General features: G+C 41.9%; 1 protein-coding gene across 1 annotated transcript; it reads left to right on the top strand.

The window, feature by feature from the left end:
* The first annotated feature begins 10,130 nt into the window (after positions 1 to 10,130).
* Positions 10,131 to 11,070, top strand: LOC138860273 (uncharacterized protein PF3D7_1120000-like). The gene is made up of 3 exons (XM_070117474.1): positions 10,131 to 10,170; positions 10,484 to 10,626; positions 10,714 to 11,070. Exons 1-3 carry the CDS (start codon positions 10,131 to 10,133, stop codon positions 11,068 to 11,070), a joined length of 540 nt encoding a protein of 179 aa, XP_069973575.1.
* Positions 11,071 to 11,736: the final 666 nt, after the last annotated feature.

Here is an 11,736-nt window from a genome sequence, read left to right as displayed (position 1 = left end):
GATATCAACGAGCTGATGCGATAAAAATCGGTGTTATATGTGAGCTTCAAGACACCGGGAAAAATACGTTATAAACAATTGCCATATTTGTTATAAACAATTGCCATATTCGTTATAAACAAGTGCCATATTCGTTATAAACAAGTGCCATATTCGTTATAAACAAGTGCCATATTCGTTATAAACAAGTGCCATATTCGTTATAAACAAGTGCCATATTCGTTATAAACAAGTGCCATATTCGTTATAAACAAGTGCCATATTCGTTATAAACAAGTGCCATATTCGTTATAAACAAGTGCCATATTCGTTATAAACAAGTGCCATATTCGTTATAAACAAGTGCCATATTCGTTATAAACAAGTGCCATATTCGTTATAAACAAGTGCCATATTCGTCATAAACAAGTGCCATATTCGTTATAAACAAGTGCCATATTCGTTATAAACAAGTGCCATATTCGTTATAAACAAGTGCCATATTCGTTATAAACAAGTGCCATATTCGTTATAAACAAGTGCCATATTCGTCATAAACAAGTGCCATATTCGTTATAAACAAGTGCCATATTCGTTATAAACAAGTGCCATATTCGTCATAAACAAGTGCCATATTTGTTATAAACAAGTGTCATATTCGTTATAAACAAGTGCCATATTCGTTATAAACAAGTGCCATATGCGTTATAATCAAGTGCCATATTCGTCATAAACAAGTGCCATATTCGTTATAAACAAGTGCCATATTCGTTATAAACAAGTGCCATATTCGTTATAAACAAGTGCCATATTCGTTATAAACAAGTGCCACATTCGTTATAAACAAGTGCCACATTCGTTATAAACAAGTGCCATATTCGACTCTAAGCTGCGTAGAGAAGGTGTGAAGGAGAATGAACATCTTGCACAACACAGCGAGAGGCGTTCTTGCGGTTTCGTTTATCTCTCCGTCGGGAATACTTGCATTTCTGACGAAGATGTCATCGAAACCGGCCAAATACATCTCTTGCATCGTAAAGGTATTTATTCTCCTTCTCACTTTCCCTGCATTTGCCGCAGTGAACACGGCTTTGTGTCCGAAGATGAACGTGTTGGCTGCGCTGTCTGCGAATATGGAGTGTGGTTATTATCGCTATCGAAAAGTTTGTCGAATATATGTTATAATCCCATTTATTTGCAGAAGTAACGTGTGGGAACTAAACATTTCTATCAACTTATTTAGTTTCAGGCCTTAATCTATATGTACGTTTACCTGTCATTCTTGGAATGGGTTAATTTACCGTTGTTTGAAGTGCTTTCGTTTCCCAAGGAATTTGTAACGGTGTAAAAGGCATGAGTAACAGGAAGAGCTTGTCTCTGAATGGTCATTATTTTCAAGAAATTTAGATACTCTATTTAGCCTCTACAGAAAAAATGAACTGGCAACTCACCCCTGGCTAAGGAGTATTCCGATTCGCTAAATCTCTTTTGAGAACAAAAAATGAAATAAAGAATAATAATTTTGACAGCAGCAAGCTTCGATATAAATACTAAAGAGGTTGTATGTTTGCAAACATAATCACCAACTAGCAAATGATTATAATAAAAGGAAATTTGACGAATCAGGGTGAGTTGCCAGTTTTGCTTTTATCTTCTTTCTTTGTCCTAAGATTGGACGCGTTACAGTTCTTTAAAATAATAAATACCTGACTAATTTCTCGTGAAGTAATCTACCATACATTGGCTTCCCTAATCAGCCAAAAATCTAACCCGTTAGATTAACCTATAAAGACAACATTCACCTGCATCATAGACTTTGAACATAAACTTGCTAAAACAGGCCAGATGTGCACATAGTTATGGATGCATTCAGTGTCCGATGACATTTTGAGGTTTTTGTCCGGAAGTAAGTAGTTTAATGTCTAAGATATTCTCGATTATGATAATGATTATTCCATCGTGCAGCTAACCTACAGTCTACAGTGTAATATAAAATATATATATATTAAGAATTCCAACACCTTTGGATCCAAATTTTTCAATTGCTAACTAATACTTTGATCCTTCTTGAATTATCAGAGAAGATTTTGAAGTTACAGCTGATCTGAAAAAGCCACTTTACTATAATTCATCTTCGGATTCTGTCCATAACAACACCAAGACTGAACACAGCGATGATGTGTGTCTGTACAATGCGGTCTCGAGATGAACAATTTTCTCGAGTATTTTCCCCTTAAACTGGGACTTGGATTGGTACGCCATGGTAGTCACCTCGTCTTCACCTCGTCCTTGACCCCCGGCCATCGTTGATCTCTGACTATCCCTGATCCCTGACCTTCCTTGACCCCTGAACGTCCTTGACCTCTAACCATCCTTGCCTCCTGACCACCTTTGACCATACACCGACCCTGGCTCCCGGACCTCCCTTGAACATAGCGACCGTCTACAGGTACTTAATATAATATCCACCACTACCATCATCATCACCGTCGTCATATCCATCATTATCATCATCTATATCAACTTTATCACCATCATTGTGATTACTGCACACACGCACAACACTCCAACCCAGACAAGCACAACTGAAGCCATCCTCACGACAGTCACTGTTGCTGCCCGCACGAACGGGTTATAAAGATCTATGGCCCTGTTGACTGAGAAAGGGAGGGGAAGAGGGAGGGAGAGAGAGTTAGAGAGAGAGAGAGAGAGAGAGAGAGAGAGAGAGAGAGAGAGAGAGAGAGAGAGAGAGAGAGAGGGAGGGAGAGAGAGAGGGGGAGGGGGAGACAGACAGAGAGAGAAAGAGAAAGAGAGGAAGGGAGGGTGGAGACGGAGAGAGAGGGGGGGTAGAGAGAAAGGGAGGGCGTGAGAGGGAGGAAGGAAGGGAGGGGGAGACGGAGAGAGAGAAGAAAAAGAAGAAGAAAAAAAAGAAAGAAAAAAAGTCGGACAGAGCGTATGCGTGGAATCCTCTATAGACAGGGGCGAAGAAGAGAAAAAAGGATGTAGGAAAACAGAGAAAGAGGGAGAGGGAGGTAGAGAGAGAGAGAGGAGAGTGAGAGAGAGACAGAGAGACGGACAGACAGAGCCATCTCTCTCCTCCTCCTTCTCCTCCTCCTCCTCCTCTTCCTCTTCCTCTTCCTCTTCCTCTTCCTCTTCCTCTTCCTCCTCCTCCTCCTCCTCCTCCTCCTCTTCCTCTTCCTATTCCTCTTCCTCTTCCTCTTCCTCCTCCTCCTCCATCTTCTTCCTCCTCCTCTTCTTAACAACTAAACAGGAATAAAAGCGATCCTTCTCTCTCTCACTCTTCATGAATATTTCAATCATTATTGCACTTCTTCGCCTGGTTTCCTCTTCCCTTCGTTAATGTCGCTCTTGTTGTCGAATCCCTTTGGTTCTTGTTCTTCCCCGTTGGTTCTCGGCTTTGGAACCGATTTCTTGGAATTTATCCGATGCTGTTCTATATAACGGCGAAGGGAAACTTTTGTTATATTGTGGCAACTTTGTTCATACACTATCGTAGAAGGCAAATCGCGAAGTGGCTTGATTTAACAAATAAGAATGGAACGGCAGGGAATAACAGTGGTGTGCGTGTGTGTGTGTGTGTGTGTGTGTGTGTGTGTGTGTGTGTGTGTGTGTGTGTGTGTGTGTGTGTGTGTGTGTGTGTGTGTGTGTGTGTGTGTGTGTGTGTGTGTGGCATAAATTCCATCCTTCCCCCAACGCCTGTCCCTCTCCCTTCCGCCATTTCTGCAGCTCTTCCGTTTTAATTTCTCCCTCTCACTCTGCCCCTTCTTTACACTCAACTTCCCTTTCCTATTCACTGTCCTTCTTCCTTCCCCTATCCCCCTTTTTCCCTTTATCCATTCCCCTACTCCCCCTTTTCTCTTTCTTCCTTTCCCTATCCCCTTTTTTCTCTTTCTCCCTTCCCCCTCTCTCCATTCCCCTATTCCCCCTTTTTCACCCTTCCCCCTTTTCCCCTTTCTCCATTCCCTTATCCCTCCTTTTCCCTTTCTCACTTCCCTATCCCCCTTTTTCCCTTTCTCACTTCCCCTATCCCTCCCCCCTCCCTTTCCCCCTTTATCCTCCCCCTCCCATCCCCTTTCGCCCTTTATCCTCCCCCTCCCATCCCCTTTCCCCCTTTATCCTCCCCCTCCCATCCCCTTTCGCCCCACCCCCTTGTACTGACGAAGGAACCGCTAACCTCAACGGAACAACTCAAAGGATAAATTAAAGCTTTGATATCATGTTAACTTCATTCTCCTGAAGAGACTCCTGAATGCACAACCTCTTTGAGACTGTACTGGAGTTTACGATCTATAACCAAGACAAGGTTATAGCACACTAAGATGCACATGGACGGCTCATGGTCACGTGATTGTCGAGGTAGGACCATGTGAAAAATATCAAGAGATGATTAATGAACAGTTGTAGCTGGAATAACGAGACATAAAATATTTTTTTGAATAAGTCTTAAAATAAGCTTGAATAACAGTAGCAATTAACCAAACGTGAATCGTATTAATAACTATATGACTGAGTTTACAGCATTCAAAGAACAAACTTACAGTAGTAAGTACAACATAATGAATAAACTAGCAAGAGCAATTAAGTATTTGGAATATCAAGTTAATGATAGCAGTTAAAAACAGGGGCAGCCCTCTCCACCCACATCCCGAGCCGCAATTCATTTACTTTTTATACTAAATTTGAACTATGTAGGCCTGGTCATAGCCTTAAAATAGCACCTTTTCCTACCGACCCTCGCTCCCAAGAAACAGCTTGAAATGGCTCCCCCTGGTTAAATATATGACAATAACACCTATTACTTATCATAATTTCTGATAATATAGAAATCACAAATAAAAGTGTTTACGACCTATGCCGCAGTAAGGAATTTTCCTGTAAAACACAAGGAGTATAGTTCCTTTAGCATGTTATAGAGTGTAAACAAAGAACAAAGGTAAACACATCAGAGTCTGAACCGATCTGTCACCGTCCAAGAGCTCTTCACACAGCGGAAAATAGATGACCGGCAAAGGCGCCCAAAGCAGACATCAGGCGGTTTGTGTGGAAGCTAGCACTTTCAACTCCCTCTTCTGCAAGTTGGTACAGCAGTTCCACTTAAGCCACACCATGTATTCAGTTGTGGACGTCAAGCAGTAAGCATTTCCTGTAGTTCAGCCAATTGCTCTTGCCACACACACAAAAAAAAAATATATATATATAAAAAATGTTCTTCACAGTCTGCTGCCATTGTGTGACTAGAAGGTCGACCCAATCCCCTTACGATCCTATGTGGTGACTTGTAGTGACCATGGGAGTCACTTAGAACATATAAGTGAAGCAATTAATTGAATATACTCCATAACTTGACGGAAGAAGAAACCGTAATACTGGTTTCATAATCATTAACAGTTCAAAATATAGGTCTTCACAACATTCCTGTTTTGTTATCGTGGATAACAGCAATATCTTGGAAATTACATTTTTGATACTGGCTGACCTATTGTAACAGAGGTCAAGATTTTAAACAACGGCGACCAACTGAAAACTACCCATCAGACACTTAGAGATAAAAAATATCTCAATTTCATAACCATAATTTTGGTTGATTTGCTACGCTAGAAATGATGTATTACATCGAGATTTAACTGATTAATGTATGGATTATAGTTTTGTTGACAGAACCCGGCGGCCGTCTGCCTCATTTACTTTCTCTTCTTCGCCCAACTAAACCTCTCCTGAACATTTCTAGAATAATTTCTGTGCAATAAATTTACTCCAAATCTGTCAGCATTTTGATTTTTCTTTTTATTTGTCTATTTTTTCAACGACTGCATTCCTAACACGCAATAATCACTCAAAAAATAATTATCTCGATTCTTCTTCCTCTACGCTCTCCATAATTCCATAATTCATCCCTCTTGTCTCTCCCTTTTCCTGTTCGTCTTTTATCTCTCCTCCTCCAGTCCTTGAACTATAGCTCTCAATAAATTAGAGTAATATGTAAACACAAGGCACCTGTTCTTTGCCATCACCCTGCAAATGAAAGCCGTAAGTGATTCTGTTCTATTATTTCAAAGGTTGCCAGCATATAAGGCTTTCACAGCCAGTATAATCCAAAAATAGGTTTTATATACAGGTAGTTTTGCGTGGAAAAATTATTCCAAATATATATAAAGATGACTCTTACAATCAGCATAATCTAAGGATAGTTTTTTCATATAAATAAAGATGGTTTTGAATATATAAAGATGACTTTTAAAGCTAACATCCAAATCTTGTGACACACTACTGTAAAATGTCTTAAGTGTCCGGCAGCTCGAGTGACTTGGCGCAGTTGTCGTACGCGAGTGTTGTCCTGATGTCCGTTCTGGATCCTTCTATTGTCAATTCTCACGCCACAGTTTGATATATTAGCTAAAGTCACAGACACTGACAGACAATAAATAACCTTTTCTCCCAGTCAAGACCCTGGGTATAAAATACTTCTGATGTTTACGCTCAAGGACGTGGTGTTTTATCCTTATCCAAGACAGATTACCACAATAGGACTTAGTACATTTAATTCCTCTCTTTACTAACATAGAGGGTGAGACAGTATGAACACCCATTACCATTTCTCTTTAAATTATTTTTGTCCTTAGATTCACAAATACTTGGGTACACGGTTAGTACGCATTGTACGCATTGTCTGTTAGCATTATTTGTAGTCATTTTATCGGTGTATTTGATTTCGTTTATCTTAATATCTGCATTGATTTTTTTAAAGCACAAGCAGCGGCTGCGCCGCACCTGCCTATATCGGGTTGCTTGGCCTGCGGCGCTTGCTCTCTTCGCTCGCAGACGCTTCACGCCCTTAGGGCTTCGCCCGTATGTAGCACAATGTTATCAAATATGAAATAAAAGAGGCATGTTATACAAATATTGGTTTATTTATCTAGGGTCTACATTATGTTTTTCCTTATACAGTTAGTTTTTATCAGATTCCATCATAGTCTTTTTTCTGCGTCGAATCGGCGTTTAGCAATTCTCCGACCTTCATCACGAAAACACAAGCACACACTCAGCTACACGCATACATACACACGCTCTCCCTCTTTCTGTTTCTTCCTTTATTGGTTCAGGCGGCTGGTACGTGGCAGTCTCGTGCTGGTGCAAGTCCCAGGCAACGGGGAGCCCAGAGGCGCGCCGAGCGGAGCGCACGTGGGAAGACCCCGAGGAAGGTCAGGTCAAGGCAGTGACCCAAGGTAGAGTGTGCAAGCAGCATTGAAGACAGGTCAGAGGTCACTAGCGCTAGGGATGTGGCTAGCTAACCCGAAGCCGTGATTGGTTCCTCTGATCGTTCGGCATCCGCTACTAACCGTCTTCCTCGACGGGACGGTGCTGGCGCTCTCTGGAAGAGGCACACCGAGGGCAGAGGGGGGAGGGGAGTTGTGTTGCAAGGGCTGCAAGATATGATAAAAATATATTACATTGCAATTATAGTGTTATCTCTATTAAATTGCATGAATTTTCTTTTTTTTTCAATAATTCACTGTCCAGGGATAGACAGACGAACATGCTTAGGGAGACAATTGCAATAGTCCGCGAGGACTTGCTTGAGTTGCAATTGCCTCAGATAGCAGGGGGTGAAAATCTACAAGGAACAAAAGGTGTCGCAGACCGCAAGGACCGTCTTGAACGACCAACTTCCTTGGGAAAAAAATATAAATACAACAATGCAGAGTTCAGCAGTATGCAGTGCAATAGTACATACAGTATACGTCTGACAAATAGTAAGTAAATGCTCTATCTCATTTCACTGAAATTGTCTATCACACGTCGACAACAGCTATTCGAGACAAAGCGATAATGAATAGGTAATGCAGTCCTTATAGTTTTGAGAGCGACTCATTACTTCAAATATGCTTTCTCAAGACATAGGTACAATAAAACGTAATGCACGGTAAGAATACACGATTGGCGCAAGTCGATCATCTTCTCGGAAACAGTACGCATGTAATTCTTGTGCAATTAACGTGGTTTGTGCGAGGAGAGACGATGTGCGTATGCGGCTGCATGAGTGGTGAGTAGACAGTTGAGTTAGTGAATGGGTGAGAGTTATGAAATGAGTAAGTCAGAGTATAGCACACGAGTAGAAAATAGAACGCTGATATATATTTTGTTAGAGTCATTAGTAGTTTGTTAAAGTAAGAGCGAGAGTAAAAAGAAATAGAATGGTGTGGGAGTTGGAATGAATAAGCTTAGGAGGAGGAGTGGGTGGGCGAGAGGCTAAGGGAAGGATGGGGTGGGGTGGGGGGCGGTTAAAAGACGTATGGTTGTGGATGGGGGGGGGAGGGCTAGACAAGTAGGCGAGGAATGTGGGTTGAGCTCAATGAAAATAATCACCGATCTGATTGCACGAAAAGAACATTCACACTAATAACAATAAACATGTGGTAATTTCAATATTAATCAACTACTATGCGAAATCATAAAAATGGTACTTTATTTAGTATATAAAATGAATGAAATGGTGACAGGTCTGTTGCAGAACAGACTAAGGCTTGCAGAGCAATGCATGATGCAAGCGGTTTGGGTCAGCTTCCCTTGGACAACTGGCAGCCTAAAGACAATCCTCGTGGTTGTAAATGATATATACTTAAAAAAAATCCCTGAGGAAAAGTGACGACGGACCCCACCGTAGAAAAGGGTATCATCGAACGAGCTCATACGCAAAAGCAAACTGGGCATCCCATCTTGTTGGGAAATACCATCGATAATCTCACGTATAGTATCGTCGTATAAGAAAGGGCGCGGCACAAGATCGCGACTGGGCGATAAGTGTGCTTCGACACATACAGGAGAAGTTTTACTTAACACTAATTACATGTCCATAACCCAGCTGGGGGTCGTCACCAAGAACCATGTAATGATGGTGAACGAACATCATTAAGATTGAGTAATGAATGAAATGTTTGAAAATCAAATAAGCATCATAACGATTATCGTAAGGAAAGAAATAGAAAAGTGTTAGGATGACTGAGGTAGTTTTGCATGTATTGGTGAATCATGAGAGCGAAAATCACGAACTATATGAAGTAGCTGATATAATATAATTACATCTGACATCGAGAGATAACTGAATTAAAATTGAAATACAAATGATATGAAATGTATTTTTCAGTCGGGAGGAGTCAGATAAGTAAGTATCTTCTACCTGAGGGAGGTCATGTGAGGTTATATCCAAATTTCGAATAGGCGAATAGTTATGGCGAAATATACTTCAGAATGTGCACAAATATACTATAATAATATCGTAAGATCACACAATTTAATTTGAAGAATTATGCTAATATTATTATAGTTCCTAGATATATTCATGCTAACCATAAGTAAATTCATCACCGTATACAAAATAAACTGAAATGTGGAAAAAATCTAGGCTAACACAGGTCAAAAAAGGTGAAAGATTGTCATCCTAGTGTCCATAAAAACAGATAATAATTTAGAGAAAATGCACGCTATAGTTCACCTACATAGTAAAAGATTGATAAAGATAGACAACGAATCTATGCTTTAATTTTAGCATGATCAAGTTAGATTGAGAAAAATAAAATACGCCAAAGAAATAACTCTCACAAGGGAAAAAAAATAGGGACTGATTCCCTTAAGAATACGACAATCTACCATGACGAAAAAACATGGTAGATAACAGAAAAAAGGAAGAAAGTGCACTTTGCGCAATTGTTTAGATATTTGAAAAAAATCACTGCACTTGTAAAAAAGTAGTACGGCATGCCCACATGGGAGAGAAGAATAGGAAGGCAAAGAAATGCACGTGGCATACTTACGATTTTTTCGGAGAGAGGTGATGATCGAGCGGGTGCATCTTGGAGGAGGCATGGAGTTCTTGTCGCAGCTGGATAGAGCGACCTCTGCCGACTGCCACCAGTTTGTCAGGGTTTGTTTTCCCTGACTTTGGTGGGTGGAGATGCAGAAGGAGGGAAACGGGAAGGGAAAGGGCGAAATCGAAAGAGAAGGATAACAAGAGGGAGATAGAGAGTGTGGGAGTGATAGGGAGAGGGAAAGGGAGAAAGAAGGGGAGATGGAGACACAGTTCTGATGTCTGCCTTTATCGGTTGAGGCGGCTGGTAGCGTGGCGTGGCAGTCCCATGCCGGTGCAAGTACCGGGCAACAGTGGGAAGACCCCAGGTGAGGTCCGGCCAAGGCAGTGACCCAAGGTAGAGTGTGCAAGCAGCATTGAAGACAGGTCAGAGGTCACTAGCACTGGGGACGTGTCTATCTAACATGAAGCTGTAATTGATACTTCAGACTCTCTCTCTCTCTTTCTTTATCTCTCTCCTCACTCACTTGCGCCCTTATGTACCACATTATTTACCGATGTGAAATAAAGAGGCATGTTATACAAATAGTCGGTGTAAAATTATCTTAATTGCTTCTTCTTCTGCTAGTCTGAAGACGTTTTTAGGAAGAGTAACTGTTCCGTACTCCATTTCTCCTTCAGAGAGGTCAGGTGTTGCCGGTGTTGCCTCTAGGTTCACTTCTCCTGTTGTAATGATTTTACCCGAGAAGGACGCCCAAATAGTCTATGAGCCCGAGGAGGACGCCCAAAAAATAGTCTATGAGCCTGAGAAGGACGCCCAAGAAGTAGTCTATGAGCCTGAGAAGGACGCCCAAAAAATAGTCTATGAGCCTGAGAAGGACGCCCAAAAAGTAGTCTATGAGCCCGAGAAGGACGCCCATAAAGTAGTCTATGAGCCCGAGAAGGACGCCCAAGAAGTAGTCTATGAGCCTGAGAAGGACGTCAAAGAAGCAGTCTATGAGCCCGAGAAGGACGTCAAAGAAGCAGTCTATGAGCCCGAGAAGGACGCCCATAAAGTAGTCTATGAGCCCGAGAAGGACGCCCAAGAAGTAGTCTATGAGCCTGAGAAGGACGCCCAAAAAATAGTCTATGAGCGCGAGAAGGACGCCCAAAAAGCAGTCTATGAGCCCGAGAAGGAAACCCAAGAAGCAGTCTATGAGCCCGAGAAGGAAACCCAAGAGGAGGTCGTCCACGAGCCTGAGAGCAGGAGGTGGATTACGATGCCATAAGGACCTTCTCCTCAAACCTCTGGCAACCAGTAGGACAGTGCGATTCAACTTATTGCAGATCAGCTAAAGGTAGGGTTGGAGTCACTCCTTCGAGAATCTGGGTAAGTTTCACCTGGAAGGAAGAGGATTTTCTTAGTCGACCTTAAACAACAATTCATTGAGCCTTCCAGGTTGGAACGCTCGCTGGCTGAATAGATGCTCGCTGGTCAGTTGGACACAACACTTTCCAGCTGAGGTTAGAAAGGTAAATCTTTGGTGCAGTTCAGATGATGGACATCCCATGTGTGACATCACCGCAGATAACGGTAGGGTCTGAGGAGCCTGAGGCAGTCCAGTAGCCTGAAATGGAAGCCCAAGAGGTGGTCCATGAGCCCGAGAAGGATGCCCGAGAGGTGGTCTATGAGCCCGAGAAGGACACATATATGTGTACACAATCGCGAATGTGTGTGTGTATGCATATATGTGTACACAATCGTGAATGTGTGTTTGTATGTGTGTGTATCTGTGCATATAAAATCATACACACATACGTACACACAATTGTGTGCGTGTTTGTGGGTGCACACACACACAAACAGGTTGCTTGGGCTGCGTCGCTTGTTCGTGAAGATTCTCGTTGTTCTTTTCGTTTCCAAAATGTCATCTTTAAGTTCTTCCAGTGAATCT

Source organism: Penaeus vannamei, chromosome 40 (genome assembly GCF_042767895.1).
Source record: "Penaeus vannamei isolate JL-2024 chromosome 40, ASM4276789v1, whole genome shotgun sequence".
NCBI lineage: Eukaryota > Metazoa > Arthropoda > Malacostraca > Decapoda > Penaeidae > Penaeus > Penaeus vannamei.
This window is presented reverse-complemented; position numbering and strand designations above follow the sequence as displayed.